This window comes from Trachypithecus francoisi, unplaced genomic scaffold (genome assembly GCF_009764315.1).
Source record: "Trachypithecus francoisi isolate TF-2019V2 unplaced genomic scaffold, Tfra_2.0 Lachesis_group18, whole genome shotgun sequence".
Lineage (NCBI taxonomy): Eukaryota > Metazoa > Chordata > Mammalia > Primates > Cercopithecidae > Trachypithecus > Trachypithecus francoisi.
In genome coordinates this window covers 21028346-21052668 of record NW_022681463.1, presented here as the reverse complement: position 1 = coordinate 21052668, position 24323 = coordinate 21028346, and the positions used below count along the sequence as shown (strand labels likewise).

Below are 24323 nucleotides of genomic sequence, written 5' to 3'. Positions count from 1 at the left end.
AAACCCCACCTCTCAGTGAAAAGAGTGTCAAAGATATTGCAGTCATCTTTAATTGGCAAAGAAGCACATCATGAGAAAATAATGCAGCTTTGTATCTTTCACTGATGAACTCATCCATCAAAAGGCAGCTATTATCAAAAGATTAATTTAACATGCAAAAGAGCACCAGCTATGCATCTTAAAGTCATCCACGTGCCTTTTACTCCCTTATTCCTCATAGCAATTGCTGTCAATACTTCCACCAAAAGATCTTACAAACTGGTCCTTTCCTTTCCCCTTACAGTGCCTGGAGGTGGTGACTTACAAAAGCTAAGCTTTGTTAGGAGCTACTTTTGTGCTGGTCATTGTGCTAAGTAACTTTACAAGCACGATCTCATTTCACTGTGCCTACCACTAGTATGAGGCATATATTGTCATAATCTCCGTTGCATAGTTTAAGAAAATGGGACTTTGTGAACTAAATGACTTGTACATTATCTCCCAGGCATTTAGTGGAGGAGTCTAGATTGAAACCTGGGCACCTGACTCCACAGTCTTCATTCCTAACCAGAAACCCCATGCTTACACAAATAGAGGGCCTTGGCCCAGAGGCGCGGCTTTACCCGCATCCTGGCTCCTTGCCTTTGGTTGGGCACCTCTGGTGGAGCTGCTGCATGCCCCCCACCAACCCTAGACTAACACAGAGTCAGTGTCTCTGTATGTACAGCCACACTTCATGCTGATATATATCAGTTATTTCTAATATATCTAAATTTTATTCTCCAGATAAAAATTACATACTGCTTTAGGGAGGCAACAGTCTTCTTTAAGGAGAAACAAAACAGGCAACACAGGAGATGTAAGCAAAAAGGATCCGCTGATCATTAGCTGACATACTGTAACTGTCCTGATTTAATCGGCAAGAGAAAACAGCTCCAAGAGCAGAGTTAAAAATAATATTCCCAATATTTCAAAATATAAGTGGCACAGAGATAATTAAGACAGCCCAGGAAGGCAGCCTCTGGAGTAAGTTATGCTATGTTGTGACTTAACTGGTTTCAGAGAAGCTTACCAACTACTGCCTTGATGTCACCAAGTTATTTTGTGTTTTCTTCACTTTGAGCTGAGAGAGAGGCTGAGGTGTCATGTCCTGAGGCTTGGCTTTCCTCAGCCCCAAGGCGGGAAGGAGGTTCTCCTCCAGGGAGCTTGACTGATGGTGACAGGCTTGCCTGGCAGGTGGGAAGCAAAGCAGTCAAGCACAGATGCACGTGGCTGCTCAGTGGGCCGTGCAGACCCTCTCTCCACCTGGGGCCTGGGGTCAAAGAAGAGCCAGCATTCACTTTGAGGCCTTTTCCAAGTCCCAGGGTGGACAGCTCTGACCTTCCACTGCTTTGTCACCTCATCATGTGTTTGAACTTGGCCTCTACAGGCAGTAGCTATGAACCTGACCTTTTCCAGTGGCCTCCAAAAATACTGGAGGAGTTTTCTGAAAAGCTGCTTTTCCTTGCATGTCATGAATATTTAGAACAAAATAGGGAACTGGGGATGGGGGTGATTATATCATGGGAATACAAATATGTTTGTTTTTTAAATTTTTTTCTACTTTTAGACATCATGTTATTTGTGTAGATTTATCTGGCCTTCTACCAGGTAGCTTTTTTTCACAAACAACTGTGTCATCAGAAAAATATAAGCCCAAAAACACACTATTAATGCCCTTTGTCAGTCTTCCTCCTACTCTTCACAGAAACCTATGTATCATTATAGTCAGTGCATCCACATTATTTTATCTAGCTGTTTCACATACAATTTTATCTGAGCTTTTCTAAGAATTTGAACAATTTGTGTGGTTTTTAGTAAAAGGAATCCAGTATTTCAATGTATTTGCATACATTCACACTGTTTAATGATTTATCAAAAGGTATTTTGATTAGTAAGAACTACTGAAATTAATCAACATAATAGTCATTAGTGTTCTTATTATTGTGGGTAATTAAAAAAACATGAAGTCTACCCTTAGCAAATTTTTAAGCTTGCAAAAGGTCTTACTAAGGATGATCCCGAAGTTTTGAGCCAATGTATACTGGCTTTGGAGTCCTCAAAGGAGAATCTAATTTTATTTCATGTTTTTACTTATATTGTGTTTTTAAAAAATTAGTAATGGCATAAACCAGATAAGAAACAACATAAAGCAGCATATTCTGACTAGTGGTCTACATTAAAAGAAAAATAAATAGGGCCTACTTATATCAAAAATGTATTATCTTAGTTTATATAACAAGGCAAATGAATTGAGATAATGAATAGAAATATAGGAACTGGTAGTTTGGGCAAATGGGGCCATTTAGTTTGATGTTGAATAGTGCTGGGTCATCAATAGGATTGCCTTTTCCCAAGGCCAAGAAGGCACCTGCTTAGGAAAGGGTTACCTTGAGCACTTTTATTGTGGCTGGGGGAAATGAGTTTGCAGGCCTCAGAACCTGCAAGCTTAGTACCATGGTCAGGGTTCAGTGTGGAACAGAAACATTGAAATCACCAAAGGGAAACTTCCCCACTTTATGATACAAATCAAACAGCTTCTCACCTTACCTGTAGAAGATAAGTTCTACTAAAGGAGAGAGTGTTTTAATTTAAACAAGAAGAGAACCTGCTCAGAGATGATTTCAACCCCATAACTTTGAACTGTGACTCTATGTTAAGTCCTTATGATCCAACCCAAAAACTTGTCCTTTTTCCCCCAGGCCACAGTAACTTTCAGACTTTGAATATAACTGATGTCTTCAACAGAAAACTAAATACTTCCAAGCAATACTGCGTTCATTTCAGTTCAGTGTAATTTCATCAACTTTTTTGAGAGCTTATAATGTGGTGGGTACCATAGTAGGCCTTGAATATACAAAACCAAATCAGAGAAGCTCCCCTGTCCCCCAAAAGATATCAAAGTGCAAATGCTGAAAGGAATGCTGAGTAGTGTGATCACATCCAGACAGATCTATATATCTTGAGAGACCCAGAAATGCTTCACACAGGTAGATATGCTTCAACTGGGTCTTGACTTTTGTGCATCCAGATTCACAAATCAGCACTTCTTCCCTCATATTCTCAGTTTTCCCCAGACTCCAGAAGAAGATAAGCGAGACCTCCTTTTCTAAATGCAGCTGATCCCTGACCTAATACTCTTTTTACTTCATGTGGAATCAGTAGATATATTTAACATTCTGCATTTGGACTAATTGTCTTATTTTCAGCCCTGGTTCTAGACATATAAAATAATTTTGAATCTTCAAACAAAATACAATCATCAAGATTCAGTCATCTATTTCATTTTGTACTATAATGAAAGCAAATTTAAAAACGTGAATGCATGGTTATTTTTCATCCAGTTCTTTTAACAATGTTTAAACACAGGTTGGGAACCTGGAGCTCCCAGTTCGCAAATAAATCATGTTCCTGTATTTTAACAGATGCAATGCTCTTGGTGGCAGAGCGACTGGAGGGGCCATTCAACATTGAGTCGGTCATGGACCCAATAGATGTCAAGATTTCTGAAGCCATTATGAACATGCAAGAAAACAGCATGCAGGTGTCTGCCAAGGTATTTGCATTAGTAATGTATCTGCCAATACATGGACGTTACACAGGTGCGGTAACCTAAAAACGAAGTAACTAGATATGTCGGCTGGGCTTATAAATTCTAATATGCTGTCAGTGAGCTTTTCCTGTTGAGCCACAAATTTGCTACTTCATTAAAAATGTCTAACAAAATGGCATTGAGAAGGAAAGCAATTTTGTAGCTTGCAACTACTCAATCACGAAGAATTTATGGGCTGCCAAAAAGTTTCAGAGAGCCCCAAGTATGTTGACTAATCCCTCACATGGGTGAGCAATTTGGGGGGAATTTTCTTTTTAATGTTTGAAATGTCTGCACACCCTCGCCCTGTTCTGTCTCTAGCAACTTCTAATTATATCTTCGGCTGTGCAGACCAGGCACATGTTCTATATTTTCAATTGTAAATAATTAAACATCCCATCTGACTTCCTTTTAAGACTATGGTGTAACTTTCATTAACGAATCTTCAGGGGAAAATGCTCCTTTGTATGAAGTCAAGCACACATGAAAAGAACAAAAGTAGCACATTTTCATAAATCATAGGAGACAGAGCTCCTGGGTTTGCAGCTGCACAACACAAATGCCAGGTGCACAATTTTTTTTGTTTCCATCCAGTTGAAGATAAACAGGACCCGCCTTAAGCAAAATTGAGAAATTTGCAGTGGGTCTCCTGCCTCTTCCTTCACCAACCTTTTTCTCCCATAGTGATGCCTGCACAATGCCCTTCTGTTCTCTTGACTAGTCTCCCTTTCATGAAACACTAACCAAATCTGTATCAGTCCTTTAAACCTGGTGACTGAGTGATTGCATTTTAATTGAAAGTCATTTACACTAAAATATGTCAGGCAAAGAGTTGCATGATTAGCTTTCTTTAATATTTAAAATCCTTTGTGAAAGAGATTTCAAATATAATCATGCAGGAGGGGACATGCAGGTAGTAGGAAGACCTTGCAGAGCAGAAAAAAGAGCCACGGATTCCTACTAGGTCTCCTTGGCTAAGCATGAGTCAAACTAGATTTTGGCTTTTCAGGGTGAACTGGTAGGATGAAGGAGAGGAAAGAATCTGGCCTGGGTCCCTTTTTCTCCCTGGGAGATTGGATGAGCTAGAGTTTCATAGGCCTTTTTGGGGGTTTTAATGAGCTCAGGGAAGCCTGTATAAAGGAGGATGCTCCAAATTGCCATCACCTGTTGGGGAAATAGCATGTTTGGGATTTCCATGAAAGGCCATTTTCTTTCTTTCCTGTGGAAAAATAGCAATCATCCATTCCTCTCAAATCTGTGCCTAGAAACCAATTAATGTTATTTTGAGAGGCATGGTATCCCATTGGTCCTCAAGTAATCAGGTGCTAAGATTGTTAATGTTAAAAACAGCTCTAGAGAATAGGACAGGAGAAACACATGGACAAAATTATCTGCAGTTTGAGACCATCACAACTTCTTAGAAGTAGGTGTCTGTTTCCATTGGTGCATGTGCATACATTTTCCAAGTCAAGTATTCTTTTTTACCCTTTTCATTCCATTCATTCATTCACTCATTCATTCAGCAAATATTTATTGAGAATCCATGTGGCAGACATGGTTTTGTCCTGGGGATAGGAGTGAACAAGGCACCATTTCTGCCCTAAGCTTACTTTCTAAGAGGAGAGACAGACACTGATCAGATCAGAAATTATATGAATTAATTAACATAACATAGTACCACACAATAATAACTAATAGGAAGAAACTTCTCCTTCCCCAGGGCCTGGACATATTTGAACAGGAAGTTTCTATCATTGATTATATATTTTTTTCAAGGATCCTCGGTTTCTCTAAAAGCAACAGCTTCCTCACTGGTCTCCTGGCTTCCACTCTAGAACCCCCTCCAATTTGTTCTTCATCCAGTAACCTAAGTATTTCTATAAGTATATCAACAAGTATATCAACAAGGTCATGCACCACACCCACCTCCTTCCATGTCCCCAGTCCCCCACTGTGCCTTTCTTTTGTACTTAGAATGGAATAAACTTCTTTTGTACTTAGAATGGAATAAAACTCCTGCAAGCTCTTGCATTATCTGGCCCCTGCCTACCTTCTAACCTTGTTTAATACCACTAGCCCTTTTGTTTACTTGTTCAGCCACATGATCTGTCTCTCAGTTCCTTGAGTGTACTTGCAGCTTCTCTCTTCTGTAATGTTTTTCACTCCTCTCACCTTTCAGTAGGTCCGTCTTGCAATTCTCTATCACAGAAATCTGTCACAGCATCTATTATATATGTATTTGTTTGATATTCTTTTCCCTACCAGTCTTCTCCTGACTTCACTCACTGAAACTCCATGAGTGGCTGGAATCCCAGCTGTGTAGCTAGAACATAGCCCAGCACTTGGCACATAGGAAGTGTAGGCAGATGCTTGTTGAATACATAATAAAGAAAAAAAGGAAATGCACCGGTGAGTGAGCTGCAAACAACTGTTAAGACATGGACCCATTTCAAGCAAAGAAACCATGCCTTCTCAATCCAACAGAGCTTAAAGGTAAAAAATAAAAAGAAAAAAGAAACCGCTTCTGTAATAGTTACGCTATTTATCCTCAACCAGTTTGTACTGAGTCTGCTGCATGGCTGGTCATTTCACTCCCGCACCCTGCTTTCTTTGTGGAGTTACATTTCTTCACTTAAAACTAAAAGAGCTCCTTTTTTAGGAGAGTTGGCCTGTTCACACAGAGAGATGACTGGGAGGCCAGCTTCAAGTTTAAAAAATGTTATTTCTGAGAGCATCATCTACGTATATTAAATCCAATGTCTGAAATCACTCCCACAAAGTTTTGTAGTGTAACAAGTCAGGGTAACTAATGTCACTCACCGCCATACAAATTGATGGAGTTCTGGCATAGTGTGGAGGTTAGACAGTTAGATGTTCCTCCTTTACATTGCTACTGGTTCCGTATGTCCATCCAAACCTAGAAAAATAAATAAATCTTTAATAAAAGGAACACAGGAGCAGATATCAGGGGACCTGGATTTTAGGTATGTCTAGTTTACTCACTGATACCACAAAGACAAATTTTAAGTTCCTAATATATACTCAGTGTTGAAATGTCCCTTAGTGCTCCATCCTCATCTATAAAATGTCTAGATAAGAAGAAATAATATGGTTTTATGGAATACCTTTGCAAATTAAAATGGTAGTTCTCGAGTTGGGGTTCATGGTGTTCTAGGGACCCCCACGACCATTGTGAGTAGTCTGAGAAATCAGAACTATTCCTTATGATAAAACAAACAGGATTTGCCTTTCCCCAAGGCTATATTGACACTTGTAATGATGGCACAAAAACAATGCTAGCAGTTTAGTATGAATCAATTCAGTGGCATAAAAAAAGTTTCATTTAAGAAATCTTTAATGAAGTAATAAAAATCATTAATTTAAAAGAAGAGGCAAGGTGTGGTGGCTCTCACCTGTAACCCAGCATTTTGGGAGGCTGAGGCAGAAGGATCACTTGAGTCCAAGAGTTCAAAAGCAGGCTAGACAGCACAGAGAGACTTCCATCTCTACAGAAAATAAAAATTAGCACAGTGTGGTGGTATGAGCCTGTAGTCCCAGCTTCTTGGGAGGCTGAGGTAGAAGAATCACTTGAACCAGAGAGGTGAAGGCAACAGTGAGCTATGATTATGCCACTGCACTCCAGCCTGGGTGACAGGATGAGACCCTGGCTCTGGAAAGGGAAAAAAGAAAAGGAAAGAAAAAAAGAAATTGGCCAGTTCAAAGAATGGGCTAACTAAATGATTATCTTCTTTAAATTTATTTTTATTTGTCAAATAAAATTGTATATACATGTGATGTTAAAAGATTGTTTTGAAATATGTATACATTGTGAAATGGTTAAATCAAGCTAATTAACAAATGCATTATACCTCACAGATTTATCATTTTTTGTAGTGAGAACACTTAAAATCTACTCTCTCAGCAATTTTCAAGTATAAAATACATTGTTATTAACTACAGTTTAGGTCAAGTATTCTATTAAAAATTCTTTAAGAGATCAGATGGACTGTATTACTAGAATGTAAATCAGACATTTTTGTGAAAATTTTCCAACTACATTATTACAGTATTGCTGTTAATAAACAATATACTTCAATATGATACATATCTTTGTAAGAAATGTTAAAATCAAGAGTAGAAATAATATAGGGAGGCTGGGCATGGTGGTTCACACCTGTAATTCTAGCACTTTAGGAGGCCCGGGTGGGCAGATCACCAGAGGTCAGGAGTTTGAGACCAGCCTAGACAATACGGTGAAACCCCGTCTCTACTAAAACTACAAAAATTAGCCGAGCACGGTGGTGCACACCTGTTAATCCCAGCTACTCAGGAGACTGAGGCAGGAGAATCTCTTGAACCTAGGAGGCAAAGGTTGCAGTGAGCCAAGATTGCACCACTGCACTGTAGCCTAGGCGAGAGAGCAAGGCTCCATCGAAAGAAAGGAAGGAAGGAAGGAAGGAAGGAGGGAGGGAGGGAGGGAGGGAAGGAAGGAAGGAAGGAAGGAAAATATAGGGCATGTAGGAGTCCACTCACATGAGAGGACACAGGACCAAGGGTCAAAAAAATGGAAGAAACAAAATAGTGTGTCTGGTAGGGCTGGCACCGAGAAAAGAGGATGCAAGGAATTAAGGAAGAAGAGAGGAAGAAGAGAACAACAAGACTCTTCAGGAAAGAGGGAAAGGAAGCCAGGAGCCTAATGTGGAAGACAGAGTTAAGGAAGAACTAAAGCCAGCTTTAAATATCATGGAGAGGTAAAGGTGGTTGGAATTTAGACAAATTCCATGGGAAACACCAACAGGATTTGCTGGTGGAACAGATGTATTCTGAAAAGAGATTTTATTTCATCAAGGGAATGGAATTTACTTTTAAATTTAGAAATACATAGTTTCATTTACCATATAAGCCACATCCATGAAATTATAATAACATGAAGTAGAGTCTAAAATCTATATTCTAGCTAAGAACTGGGTGGTTGAATTTATCTTTTCTTTTTTTTTCAAAGAAACCCTAGGACACTGTTGATAAACAGTCTCGTCACATTTGAAGTTCTGGATTTCCAGACTGAGGCTGAGTATTTACATAACCAGAAATATGGTTAACTTCTGAGAGGCAAGCTCCAGGTGAGGCCAGAAGCTAGCTCCTAATTGGGGCCAGACGTCCTGAGGGTTGTAAAGTTTAGAAATTAAAATAACTTTTTCCTCTAGAATATGATTGGCAACTTCTCCTTTGGAAATCATTTATTTTATTAAAGCAGTTACTATTAGAAGTCATTCCCAGAGCCTCTTTCAGGAACGCAACAATATTTCTAACTGCCAACTCGTATTTCTTGAGTGCTTACTGCCAGGGACAATACTAATTGCTTTACATGGTTTCTATTGTGTAATATTTATAATAGTGCTTGTGATGAGATAGCGCTCCCTATTTTGCAAAGACAGAAACGTTATTTTTCAAGACAGAAAAGTTAGGTAACTTACCAAGGTTTCACGGTGCAAAGGGTAGAAGAGCATCTGATTCCAAAGCACATCTCACTAATCGATGCATAACCCTAACCCTAACCCTAACCCTGACCCTAACCCTAACCCTAATGATGTCAGTGCCTACTGAGTCAATCTCACACAAGGGCAAGGTTCAATAAATATTTACTGAATAGATTAAGTATTAGGAGAAAGTTATACAGCCAAAGGTAGCAAATCCAGGAGGACCCAAGCTCCCTCTTTCTGACTGATTCCTTTTATAGCTACGCCTAGTACTTCCACGTGATAAATTCTAGTTAAATATTTCTCTTATCCAACCCTGTCATTCATTGCTTCCAACCTCTCCTAGAGTTTTAATAGTACACAATATAAAATTCTTTTTTCTCTCTTATGTATCTGAAGGCCAAAGGTGAACACACCACAGTTTCAGATGGGATATCTCTTTCCCCAAACTCTCATCATACCTAGGAGAAGGAATAGTTAATCTTTTTCTGCCTAATAATTGAGATCATGAATAAGTGGGACTTACAGACCAAAAGAAAGATTTATTCTCACCACGTATGTTCATGCTCCAGTCTTGTCTCTGATCTGTTTTTATAGGGACTGTCAGATCCATTTTCTCTCCGTTTTAGCCCACAAGGAAGCTATTAGGGATGAAGCACATTGAGGTTATTTCCAAAAAATACATTGGCTATGTCCAGTTGTATAACCAAGTTAGAATCTTTTGGTAATAACATGACACTTATTTCAAACTCCATTTGTATACCTTTTGTACAATATTATATGTACATATACATTTTTAAAGACCGGGGCAAGAGCATATTAAAACTTTCCCAATTTCCTTTTGGGGACAGAATCTCCTAGTAACAGTTACAACCATGGTTACCATTGGTTGAACACCTGCTGTATCCTTTCAATGAACACTCTGCCAAGTACCAGGCACAAGGAATACAATACAGAATGCTATAGTCTGGCTCTGTGTCCCCACCCAAATGTCATCTCTGAATGGTAATCCCCATAACCCCCACATGCCAAGGGAGGGAACTGGCAGGAGGGGATTGGATTATGAGGGCAGTTTTCCCCATGCTGTTCTCATAATAGTGAGCGAGTTTTCCCAAGATCCAATGGTTACATAAGTGTTTGACAGTTCCTCCTTCACACACTCTGTCTCACCCACCGCCATGTAAGACACACTTGCTTCTCCTTCTGTCATGATTTTAAGTTTCCGGAGGCCTCCCCAGCCATGGGGAACTGTGAGTCAATTAAACCTCTTTTCTTTATAAATTACCCAGTCTTGGGCAGTTCTTGATAGCAGTATGAAAATGGACTGATACAGAGGACAAGACAGAGTCCTTCCTCTGGTGACATCTTGGTCTTTCTAGATGCCTTCTGTATTTATTTCAACTCCTCACGGCACTCCTGTAAAGAACATTCATTTCTTTGTTATTCAGGTAAGAAATGTTAAGTCTAGAGATATTAAGTAGTAAGCCTGAGGTCATGTAACAAACAAGTGGCGAGTAAGCCTGAGGTCATGTAACAAACAAGTGGCAGAACGGGGATTGCAGCCCAGGTCTGTCAGATTCAAAGAGAAAGACTTTCCCAGCATGCCGTGCTGTTTCCCCAGTAATTACCCTCCCACCAGCACCAGATAGACTTCAGCCTTTGAGGATCCAGCCATCTAAGGGAGGATTGTTGCCCACAGCATACTATAGGGAACCTATTGACAGGAAACGTAGTTGGTAGTGCTTCAAGCCCCAACCAAGCTTACTACATTCATCAATTTCAATCTTTGTCAAAGGCACGGAAGAGCCTTCATTATTCCACCATCTTCCACCAGCACAGTTACCCAACAGTTCAGAACTTTGTAGATTTGTGGACATTCCCCAAGGGAAGGGAGAAAAAACCTGAATCTCTGCCTTTGAATTTCAGATGTGTTGGTAACTTTCTTCCTATCCTATCAGGGAAGATGAAACTGATCTCACTATATATCATTTAACTATATTCGGAATAATTTCAAACCTAATCTAGGAAAAGATTGGTTTGTCAGAGATAATCTAAATTAAGAAGGAAGACTTATTACATTGCAGTTGAAACCATCCATTCAATTAATTCTTACTACCAACGAGGGTAGAACCCATTAAAGATGAGCAGGACAGCCTTCAGGTACTTAATTTTCTCTAGACAGTTTTTCCCAATCTACAGCGCAAATGAAGATGAAAAAAAAGAAAACCTTAAGAGAACAGAACAGAGAATGTAATCACTTCTGTCTCCAGCTATTGGGGCTTAGTTTCCTCATCTGTAAAAGCATGGGTTAATTTAATGTCCCCTGCCTGCTCTAATAGTTTATAGTTTTATGAACATGATCACCTTGCTGATTATTACAGGTTTCTTTTTCCTGCATCCAGATCTTTCTTTTTTCTCTAGATCTTTTTCCTTTCAAAATGTTCAGGGATAAATAATACCTTGGAAATTTCAGATGCAGAGAATATCTTCTCTCAGATATCAGGATTAGTTTAGAATTTAGTTCAAATAAATATATTTTTATTCCAGTAGCATTTATCATTTTTTTCCTTTGAGCTCCTGTATTAGCATATCTGTTGTAAGGCAGTGAGCATATTATTCCTTTTGTTATGGTTATTTTTATACTTACTTTCTCCTGCCCAGGATTATAAATTATTTGAGGACAAGAGTTACATCTTATTCATTCTAACATTCCACAAAGAGTCTTCCTAACACATTGTTTTACACATGGAAGAAACAATACATTGTGCTGAGTTGAATTCAGAACATGAAAATATAATGCCAGAGAGACTTCCAGCGATAAGGAATAGAAAATACGTTAAAATGTACTTGAAGTTAGTCTAGTATTCTTTAGAATAGCATAGCAGTTACCAGATCAGATTTTGACACGAGACTGACATGGGATCTAGTTGTTCTGTGTTGTGTGATTTGGAGCAAATTCTTTATCGGTCTAAATTAACTCACATTGAAAATGAGAACGACTATAGTACCTATTCATAAGGTTGTTTGAGAGCACAATGATATAACCCATGTAAAATATTTAGCATGGAATAAGTCAAATCAAAACCACTCCTAAAGGCTAAGCATTTTCATTGTTATTATTAAAAATATCTATGGTACCTAAATTCTAAAGAGCATTGACTCATTTGTCTTGTCTCACCTATGATACTCTGTGGCGTTGTTTTTAGCATCTAAGATCAGAAGATCAGACTTGCAATGCACACCCCTGCATTTAAACCCACTGATGTATGGTGTTATTTTTGATGGAGGGAATCATTTAGAAAGGGAGATGGATCTCTAAATAAATGTCTATGAACAAGGCTTTTATGAGAAAGCAGGGTCAAGGGAAGGGGTGGTGCTGGAGACTGTGTCAGCAATCCAACTCTAGTTTGTGCTGTTGGTCACACCAACGCCTCCATAGCAAAGAGCTTTAGAGGAGTTTCCATGTAATAATAATTTCCACATTATTCTTACATTGAGGGGAAAATTGGTCTGCTCCATTGACAGGTGGTTTGGTCCCTTCTGCCTGATTTCTGAGAAAAAAGTGAATGGCCATACTATTTATAAAGCTTTATATTCTATTTCTACATCTTTAGTTTTGTTTTTTAAAGGAAAAGAGCATGTTCTCAATGATTTCTAGATTCACAGTATCTTCTCTTTTGAAATTCTGTTTGTATTCTGCCTATCAGTTCCCACTTACAGCACTCCACCGAGAAACAGTGATCTTGAGACATCGTTTATTCTTTGATGTCTTCATCACCTAGCACACAGAAAATTGGGGTTTGTTCTATTCCTGCTTGTAATATTGCTGGATGACAGGGCCAGATTTTTCAGATGCTAGATACAGGGCAGAGGGAGGAGGGAAGCACACCTTTTCTTATAAAGTAAAAGGAAGGTTTGAAAAAATGCTTATGATGCATTTATGTGATATGCATCCAGAGCAAACTAGTTTTAACTTTCCTTGCATGTAAAAGGGATAAAACAAAAATGTTCTCCTTTTGATGATAAAGTAAAACTCCTTTATCTCTAATCTTTAGAGATTTATCTAAAGATTTGCTTTCACTGTAACTTCAGGGCCAAAAGATGAGAAGATTACATTTAATGTAGCCTACTCAAGAATAAATGATGGAAACACAATTCAGCTTTAACACTCAGTGTGTATTCTTAGGAACAAGAGAAGGTGCTCTCCTGGTCTCCTGAAAAAAAATCTCCTTCCAACTTCTTCCTTCTTAAGAGAAGAGCACCTGCCATGGAACTGTGCTTCTTGTGGGCAGTGAAGTATTTATTGTGTTAGAGAAATTTCAGTGACCTCTGCCCAGTCTCATAAATATACCTCCTTATCCCAGCTCTTAGCACTTTCCTTCTATGTGGTGATATGCAATCTGGTTTGGTTCTGATCGAGTCATTGCCTCAGCCAGCCTACATTTAAACATGTGAAGGAGCCACATCTGTTGGGGAAACATGCTCATTTGTAGTGTTTCCCCATTTCTTTGGTGTAATTACTCCCTCCTGCGGATTTCAGACTACCCACATGATGTCACTGAACACAGAGTAGCACACCCTGATGTAAAATTTCCACCTTACAGATATGACTGACACGATTAACCTCAAGAGCATAGATAATAGTAAATTAATAAAAAGTAATGAGCTTTTAGTATAATTATTACCTTTGTTATTAATATAATTTATATAACTAAGTTTATACAACTTAACTTTTGATAATCAATGTGTTTGTTAAGCACATTATTAATAATAAACATTATCAATTAATAATAAACATATTATTAAACACAGTTGCTACTGACTTATGAAATTCCTAAAAATTTAACATGGAGTTTCATGGGCCAGTAAGATCCAGGTCCAGCATACCACTGCTTTTCTAGGAAGATTTCTCAGATGCTCCAGCCTGGGTGAGTTGCCCCTGCGGGTGTTCCATCACACTTGTTACATTCTATAATAATTGCCTGATTTCTTGCCCAAACCCTCTTGGGAGTAGTGACATGTCCAACTGGCATATCCCCAGCCCTTATGTTTGTGATACTCAACAAATGTTTGCTGAATCATGGGTGGAAGGAATGGTAGAGCCCGTCTGATGTAAATTACATGTTTACTTATATTCTGCAAAGTGATCTTATAGAACTGCTTTAAACCTTACAAGCAAAGGGCATATGAAATAACAATCATTTAGTCAGGCCAAGAGGATTATGGCTTTTTTCCTCTCCACACTCAAAAATTTGCCTTGTAAAGTTCCTTGTAACTCCTCCTTCCTCACCATTTGGGAGGAAATATCAAGGTGTTTTGCTGCCTGAGAAATGCAAATCCTTCAGGGAAAAATGTCTTCTCATGCAATGCAAATGAAAAGAATTTCTTTTATTGTAGAAAAGATTTTAAGAAATATGCAATACCTCGGACAAATATGCTGGAACCAAGCTGTGTGAGCATCAGGAGTAAATTTTAAAACCTTAAAACTGATACAGTAGCTGACTTTTTAAAATTGAGGCCAATGAAAAGTGGACAAAACTAAAACTGATGGCTTGACTTGGTTCAGTAGAACCCAAAATTCTCCTAACAGAGTGCTGAACCCATCCAGGGACACAGAGTTTGCCAGAGAACTTGGCCTGGGGACCATTATAATCAATCTTTAAGGAAAGAAAAGCATGAATCAGGGAGCAAAGAAAAAAGAGAAAAGCAAAATGAGAGGAAAGGGAAGAAAAAAGATGACTAGAAAAGAGATTATTCTAAGATCTAAGGATGAATAACTGTTTTGTTAGAAGGTAACCCATAAAGAAAATTACCACAGAAATGTTTTTTTAAAAAAACTGACATTTAAAATGCTTTTTTTTTTTTTTTTTTTTTTTTGAGACGGAGTCTCGCTCTGTGGCCCGGGCTGGAGTGCAGTGGCCGGATCTCAGCTCACGGCAAGCTCCGCCTCCCGGGTTCACGCCATTCTCCTGCCTCAGCCTCCCGAGTAGCTGGGACTACAGGCGCCCGCCACCTCGCCCGGCTAGTTTTTTGCATTTTTTAGTAGAGACGGGGTTTCACCGTGTTAGCCAGGATGGTCTCGATCTCCTGACCTCGTGATCCGCCCGCCTCGGCCTCCCAAAGTGCTGGGATTACAGGCTTGAGCCACCGCGCCCGGCCTAAAATGCTTTTATAGTGAGTATAATAATTTCATATCTAAAGAAAAAGTCATCATCAAGATGTTTTAAGTTTATATTCAGGAAAACACTTTTGAGGCTATTAGATAAATGCTGTTAGAAACCCCCTCAAAGTGGGTGAAATGAATTTCTAAGGTGCCAGTTATCTTACGTAATGGTATAATGTAGCTCTTTTTGCTACTACTTTTAATGAAATGTTTTTTAAAATATTGCAACTAATTCTGATTTGCTTCCTAATGATATGTGAATGCTCCCAGGCACACACATTTCAGTCAGCACTCCCACTTTGAGAAAGGCCCCAGCTCTGTGCTTTACCTAGAACATCGTTGACAAGGATAGGATACAACTGCTGCAATGTACAGGTGCCGCTGTTTATCATTTTGACAGATTGGTGATACCAGGAAGGGCGGCTCTGTGAAGAGCCCAAGTTGTCTGCTACTTTGCCGTAAGCAATGGCCATTGCCTGAGCTCTGAGCCCAGCTGTCTCCAGCACCCACGGCTCTGACAGCTCTCCCATGGGCCAGTCAGGAAGCCAATCTAACTATTTTGTGTGCAAGGTACTCCTAACTGGCTTATCAAGCTCCCTGAGTAGCTATTGTCAAGTGATCAAGAAACAGTATTTTGGGTCTCGTTATCACTTTAAACAAAGTTGTCCATTTGGCTTTGCTTTAATTCAGCCCAGTAAATGTGGTAAAGGAAATATCAAATAATTTATTTTACATGGATATGTGATTCATTCCTTCAGTCTGAGGAAGAAATGTTCAACCTTGATTTTGAAGAGATAATTGATCATTTGAGATATATATAAAACACAGCATATAAAATACATAGCACAGTGCATATAAAACACATAGCACAGTGAAGTGTCTGTCCTATCATAGACACTTGATAAGTGTTCATTGTCTTTCCTTCCCTATCTTTTCTTTCTCATTATAGAAATCTACATGCTAATTGCCTTCAATAAATGTTTGCAAAAGGGGAAGATTATGACTAAAAATTTGATTTCTTCATAATCTTTCATTCACAATTTTTTTTAAACACATATCATGTGCTGGGAACTCCTAAGATACTGGGATACAGTAATGAACAAAATGTATGAAACCCTATTCATCATAGAGCTTAAATTATATATGTGTAATTCTGTATATTCCTTAGATTTGATTTATTACCCATTATTATTCTATTTAATTACAGATTACTTAGTTAAAATAAGGCACCTGATACCTCATGTTTTCAGTGTATTCTTCTATGCATCACATCATTCTATCTTCCCAACAGCTTTGAGAATTGGGGAGAACATTGTTACCCCAAGGTCACACAAGTATTAGGAGAAAGATTAACATTAACACTCCAAACTTGTAGACTTGTGTTTGTGACCTTTTACAATGTTCTGAATGTCTGTGTCTCTCCAAATTTCATAGACTGAAATCCTAACCCCTAAGGTGATGGCATTTGGAGGTGGAGGCTTTGAGAGGTGATTAGGACATCTGGGTGAAGCCCTCATGTGTTGGATTCGTGCCCCTTCAGAAGAGGCCTGCAGGAGCCTGTTAGTCCTTTTTGCCCTTCTGCCATGTGCAGACACAGCAAGAAGGTGCCATCTACAAAGCAGAGGGCCCTCACCAGACACTAAATCTGTTGGCACCTTGATCTTGGACTTCACAGCCTCTATAATTGTAAGAAATAAATTTCTGTTGTTTATAAATTACCTAGTGTAAAGCATTTTGTTATAGCCACCAGAATACACTGGTAACACCTACTGGTTACTCCACAGCCATTTCTTGTGAAAATAATGGCTGCACTTAGACAAATATATGGTATCCAGACTAATGAAGATATGATAGCTTCTAGTTCCTTGAATACAAATGGAATAGATTTGAATTTCCCAAGTAGTAATCTAATAGTTCATTCATTGACACTGTAATATAAATTAGAATCTCATAGGTAAATAAAACATTACTTACCCTCAAAACATCAAATCAAATTAAATCCAGGTAACATTAACTGTTACCTGGATTTAATACAAAAGATTAGAGTTCTGTTTGCAAATTTCAATATTTGCCTATATGAGAATAGCAGCACCATTCCTCCATTATAGACACCTGCTGAGTAGAACGTGAGAAGACAGAATTTTTAAAAAACACAGGAGCCGAGACAGGATTTACCTGCAGCCACTGCTTCTCAAGTTGCCAGTAATGACTTTTTTTAATGTATAATCAAGCTGCAAACAAAAGACAATGAAGAAGATAAAGAAGACAAAGAGATAAAAGTATAAAGCTACATGTGCCTCTGAAAGAGTGGCACCTTAGTTTATTTTAAGAGAAATATGTTAAGATGCCCTACTATTTTTAAAGGAAAAATACTTTTATTTAGAAATCTAAGACACAGCACTTAAACCTTTTATCACCACACCTCCGTCTCCTCCCCATCCCTCCAGAATTATAAAGTCTCTCCTTTCAGCCCTTCCTATCCTAACGACAGCTTCTTTAATCTCAGAATGCTAACAGACTTCTGAGACATTATCTTAGTAATCCTCTTAAGAGAGAGGATTCATGAGCCAGATATCTTCCTAAAATCCACAGGTTTTGCAAGTCAGCGAGGTGGAAGGAGAATTCCTTTGTACATCTGTAGCATTTGTCTACATTGAGGCTTCCAAATACTTTCCCGAATTATCTAATTATCGCTTTCAACATCCCTTGGAGAGAAGCAGGCAGGGGTCAGGAGGTGATAATACCGATTCTGTTTCTTAAAGGGGTAGAGCAAATGATTTGTACCACAATAAGTTGGCTTATCCTGAAGCGATAACCTCTAAAAACTTCTGTTCTGTTGTAAAAAGAAGCCCTTTAGTGTCTTAAAATAGCATTCTTCTCTGGAATTAAAAGCAGAGGAGGGTGGAACAGCTTCACAAATACCTCTAAGTAAATGCAGTTCTATCTGAATCACGTCGCTCCTTGGCAGGTTACAACCACCTTCACAATATATCTCAGGGTGAGTTCTTTGGAACACCAGTCTTACGAGAACCCCAGGAGGAAACCATGGTCAAATAGTTTTGGGAACCACTACCAATGTCATTCTCTCTTTCATTGAGTCTGATCACGTGTTAGCATGATGGAACCCTTGTGAGGGTACCTAATTTAACTTTGATAGGTGCAATCTATGACTTACGTAACCACCATTTGCCCCTGAAAATAACATTTTGTGGAAAACATTTAAGAGACATCCACTAGCAGGCTGTGCTTGGCATGCACCTGTGGTCCCAGATACTCTGGAGGCTGAGGCAGGAGGATGGCCTGGACCCAGGAGATTGAGGCTGCAGTGTGTGGTGTTTGTGCCATTGCTCTCCAGTCTGGGCAACAGAGTGAGACCCAGTCTCTAAAAAAAAAAAGGAAAAGATTTTTAAAAGGTTAAAAAAAAAAAGAAAGAAAAAGAAAAAGAAACATCAGCCCAGACATTTTTTCTTCCAATTTTATGTAGAAAGCAAAACTTCTGGAAAATACAGATTATGGCATGATAAAATTAACTAATTATCAGGCATGTACTTTTCCAGACACATGGTTCTGTTTTTCTGCCTTACATCTTGTACTTTATCATCATAGTGTGTCTGTGTGGTAAATAATATTGTTATTCCCATTTGACAGAGGAGGAAACTGAGGCTCAGAGAGGACCCTGTAAATGTTGGCATGGCAACAGGCTGTCCTCAGCCCCATCCATCTGCCCACCTGTATATACTTGTCCTTGGTAAATGCAATCAGTTTCAGGACTTTAAGTACCATCTTTAAGCTGATGATCCAAATCTCCATCTCTAGCCATAGTCAATTGATCTACTGACTCTCATTGAACCCACGGCCCTTTCTATCACAGTATTATTTCTCAATTGTTTTTTCCCTTATTCAAAATGTAAAATGTTGGAATACCCAAGCCACTGAGGAAAAGGCTCACTGCTCTTTTATACTAACCTAGCCATGGCCTTCATCAGCCACAAAACTGTGCCTAACTATACTGCTGCTAAACTCAGAAAATTGAGACGGTCCAAATTTTCTGCTTGAAAGTTTCCTTTGTCACCCACCCCATGACCCTCATATTTTAAAAATACGTTTTCAGGCCGGGCGCGGTGGCTCACGCCTGTAATCCCAGCTCTCAGGGAGGCAGAGGCGGGAGGATAGCTTGAGCCCAGGAGTTCGAGACCTGCCTGGGTAATACAGCGAGATCCCGTTCTCCACAATAAAGGAAAAAAAAAAAAAAAAAAAGACAAAAAAAAAATACGTTTTCAGGCTAACAGATAGTTTGCTGTCTTAGTCTGCTCAGGCTGCTTAGTTTGCCATAACAAAATGCCATGAACTGGGTGGCTTATAAAAAACAGAAATTTATTTGTCACATGTCTGGAGGCTGGGAAGTCTAAGATCAAGACTTCAGCAGATTTGATGTCTGGTGAGGACCTGCATGGTGTTTTATAGATCATGGCACCTTCCCACTGTGTCCTCACATGAGACAAGGGGGCGCTGTCTGGATCCTTTGTTGTTGTTTTTAATAAGGGCACTAATCCTATTCTTGAGAGTAGAGCCTAAGCATCTCCCAAAGGACCTACCTCCTAATGCCATCACATCTGTGATTAGATTTCAACTTCCGAATTCTTGGAGGACACAGATATTCAGACTATAGCACATGTATTAAACATCAAATTGTTCATTTTTACTTTGTAAGTCATCTCAGTTATATGATAGATATATGTTGTTTAAGGTATACTCAGTATGAGACTAATACGAAGGTTTTTTATCATTTCTAAGCAAAAACAACTGCAAAGTACTCCTTTGTAAACAGTTCTCATTAGGTTTTGTAAAATTCTGAAAAATAGCTCTTGATCCCTAGGCTGGGAACTTCCCTAACCAGGGGTCCTTGTTCCCAGAGCTCCCAAGATGGCGGCAAGCCTCTCGTTCGCGGACTTGGCGTCTTCGCCTCACGGATTCCAAGGAATGGAATCTTGGGCCATGCAGTGAGTGTTACAGCTCTATTAGTAGCCGGGGATCACAGAAGAGACGGGTGGGGTGGAACTCAGCTACTAGTGTTTAGCTCAGTTAGGACAAACCCGGGCACTTTGCCGTGCAGGAACAATGGCAAGCCTTCAGTAGGTCGGGAACAGCAATGGGCACCTGGCTGGATCAGGAGCACAGCGGACAGGCTGCAGGATGGGGAGGGATGGAAGTCAGCGGCGGGTCTGCAACAGCGGCAAACAGCAGCCGTGGAGGGCGAGCGAAAACTCAGCTAGAGCCCTAACAAACACGTACCACAGGAGTGTGCAGTTGCACGATTTAATAGAGTGAAAACAGCTGCCATACAACGGGAGGGGACCCAAAGAGGGTAGCCCGTTGCCAGCTGGAATGCCTGGATTTATATTCAGGTGATAGATGATTGGCTATTTCTTTACCTCCAATTATATTTCTTTACTTCCTGTTTTTGCCTAATTAGCATTTTAAGCTCTCTTTACTACCTGATTGGTTGGGTGTGAGCTAAGTTGCAAGCCCGGTGTTTAAAGGTGGATGCGGTCACTTTCCCAGCTAGGCTTAGGGATTCTTAGTCCGCAGAGGAAGTCCAGCTAGTCCTGCCTCTCACTTCCACACTAAAGGGTTTGTTTTATGGCACTTCTGTTTTTCTAAGGGTATGATAGGATCTCTGTTTAGGGGCTTCCAAGATGTGAGGTTGTTGTGACAGACTGTCATGAAGGTCTCCACCTGATTATGTGGCCAGGTGTTGTTTCCAAAGTAATTACAAGTCAGTGTTTTCCGCAGTTTCGGTCACAGACCCCGTGATTTCTGCATGGAAGCTATCTTCAACATCCAAACCTGACCTAAATAACGGAAACTACTAGGCTATATTAACTAACCTATGTTCTGTAATAATTAACACCCTCCAAAAAAAAAAAAAAAGTCGAGCAAACGTAAAGTGTTTCCATTATGAGGAAGTATCTCCCTAGAACACTAATATTCTTTCAGGGCATTCCTGTTTCTTTGATTTAACTTAACCCAGTGAGCCAGATTTTTCCCAAAGGGTGAATTAAAAAGGTCCTTTAACTCTTTCAGTACCTGGCTTCATGAACTCTCAGCAAGGCCATTAGTATTGTTTCGCCTTAGGCTTTACATTTTTTAAAAGTCAGCTGTCACTTCCAAAGCAATCCAGAATAGCACACTCAACAGATCCCTGGAGCTTTGCAAATGTTAATGCCCTCCATCAGCACCGACCTTGCCAGGGGGAAGTGATTTAGGCACTAGGGAGAAAAGGGCCCACTATCTTTATCACACCGGTTTACACCATCAGCTTCAGAAATTGTGTGAGAGAAGAAGAATCAATAATGTGTTAAGACCAATCTTGAGGAATGCCAAGACAAAGTACCAGCGCTCTGCAAAATGCTGAGTTGAAGGAGAACTCTTGAATGCAACAAAAGAAAAATTAGCTGTAGTGGTAAAACAAAATGAATTGTGTCTCAAGACGGAATTTGTCATTGTGAATGGCACTCAAGAGCTCTCTGCGTACTTCAGTGGAATCACATAATATGCATGATGAAAAATGCTTATTTTAGAGTTAAACAACACAGAATGAAATAACAAAACTGGAACGAATGCATTGCAAATATACTACATGTAAGTTAAGATCAGCTCATGTAAATAACCCCAAAAAGTTTACTGAAGGAAAAGCATCCAGAAGAATCATCTGCTATGGAGAAATGGAAGAAATAGAATAAAGTTAAACTTCGTCAAAGTTTCCTTAAAATGTTACTGCATTTCCTGTAATTCTAGTAAAGGTATTATCTCTTGATAACCAGCACAGAATGTAAAGCTTCTAAAAACAGCAAAGGAGGATGAATTCCACACCACCCTGAGTGAAATCACTGTGGAAAAGAACCAGCAGCTCAGTCCCTAAGATCATTACAATAAAATGTTTGATTTCCCATTGCAATCTTAATTGTGACATGAACAGCTGTCAACAACAAAATTAGAGGAAGCTGTCATTATATGGATTTCATCCACATTTGCTTGTCCTATTTCTATACCACTGCTCAAGAGAGTGTTTTTAAAGAATTCTTCCAGTGGAGATTTTCGTAACTCAAAGGGGAGTCACTGAAATTATTTGGCTTTATAGTCTATACAATGAAATATATTTGTCATGATAACAGGAATCCCAAACGGATGTTTATAGAATGCCACATTCAAGTATGTAAAAGTGAGACACAATTCACTTAATCCTGAAGTCATTCTGTGGAGTAACTATTGCAATCCCTATTTTTAGTACAGTTGATTCTCTTTATTGTAGTTGTGTTCTATAAAGTCACTGCAAACATTGACTTAGCAAATACTGAACCGTTGCGGCAATGAGAAATACAGAGTTAGGTTCCTGCAAGCCACTGGCCACAACAGTTTCATCAATCAATCAATACGTAAACTTGTGTTATGTGTGTTTCTGTGAAAAGACACCTTATTTAATATATAGATGATTCATTAACATTGAACTCATAGCACTATCACTCAGGCTTGAAGGAAGTTTATCTAACATACATATTTTTGCCATGAGACGCATTACACATCTTATGGTTAGGAACGCTTGACAGCAGTTCAGCCCGATGCTTGGGGGCCATTGTAAACATTGAAATCAACAAGAAAAAGCACAAAAATGTGAAAAACATTGTACTAACTAGACCACAAAGAGAACACTTGTTTCCAATCTGAGAGCTGAACTAAGGAGAGTGTCTTCTCCAACCTCAGCTAGGAACATGATGCAAATTTTTTGGCACTGTGTCTCTATGTCCATGAGAGTACGGTGAAATTCATTTTGGGGTTACAAATAAATTTTAGTGCGTAAGCAAATTTGCAAATATGGATCTACCAATAAAAAAATTTACTGTGTATGCTGAAACTATGAGTCAGGGAATACAGTTGATCACTCTCTATCTGTCTGGGTAAATCTTTCTGTTATATTAGTGGTTATACTTGTTTACATTTCAAAATTAGAGTGTATTGGAGGTAAAAGTTTCATGAGAAATGTAGACACCATTGCATTGCACATTTCTGCCTCGTGAATTTAGGAGAAAACTCACTGTATAACTTTCTTTACTTTTCACTGGTTCTTCCAGGTCTTTCAGGGATGTGGTCAGCCCAAACCTGCTCCAGCTCTCAGATCTGCCCGCTCAGCTCCTGAAAATTTTAATACACGTTTCCGGCCCTACAATCCTGAGGAAAGACCAACAACCGCTGCAGGCACAAGCTTGGACCGGCTGGTGAGTATTCTCAAACTGATAACAATGGTGGATGCTTTGTTTTACCAAGGTCATTCTTTGAAACTCCTAGGAGATTCTGAAAAAGTTTGTTATAAGAGTCATCTCATTCTTATATCTGCTTCTGTTCTTAATTCGAATATTGAAAAGTAATGGGATGTTTCTTTTGGGTCATGTATTGGATTATTTAAGAAATCTATTAATCCATTAAGAAACTATTAACACGTGTGCAGTGACCAAATTTTCAACTTATTTCTCATGAAATATTAATTTGAAAACTAAGTTGCCAGTTCTTCCAGAGATATAATTGCAATAGCAGATTTCTTACTCATCTGCTTCAGTTCTTTTCTGAAAATGGTTATTTATTCAATTATGATATAATGCAATTTTATTATGACTTCTTATTTGCAAAGTTTTCTGTTTGAAAGACCTTGCCCGGAAACCCCAAATCAATGTTACTATCATTTTTTTTTTTCTTTTTTATGTGTCTTTAAAAAGTTGGAATCCTTAGAATTAGTCACTCTTTGAGCTGTTTTTTTTAGATGTGTGTCAGGGGACTCAGTGATATCCATCATCAAAGCAGTTTATAATACTTGGAAAATACAACCATAAACATAGTAAATACAATTTTTAAATGTGTTTTAAAGGCCACATTTTGCTATAAAAAATAAAAGCTCATAATTTTAAAGAAATACTGCTTGATTATTTTTAATTCAATTTCTTCCATTTATAGTACTATAAACACTTTATATACCTGCAATTGTTAGTGCTGTTAATGTTGCTTTGCCAATTATCTTGATGTA

The 24323-nt window shown here is 38.9% G+C and overlaps 1 protein-coding gene across 1 annotated transcript in view; it reads left to right on the top strand.

The window, feature by feature from the left end:
* Positions 1 to 24323, top strand: part of GPC6 (glypican 6) — a 1232941-nt gene that overhangs the window by 1102571 nt on the left and 106047 nt on the right. Inside the window, exons 5-6 of the mRNA XM_033177433.1 lie at positions 3444 to 3574; positions 23380 to 23523. Of these exons, the coding sequence (XP_033033324.1) occupies positions 3444 to 3574; positions 23380 to 23523 (275 nt within the window). The remainder of the gene's footprint in view (positions 1 to 3443; positions 3575 to 23379; positions 23524 to 24323) is intronic.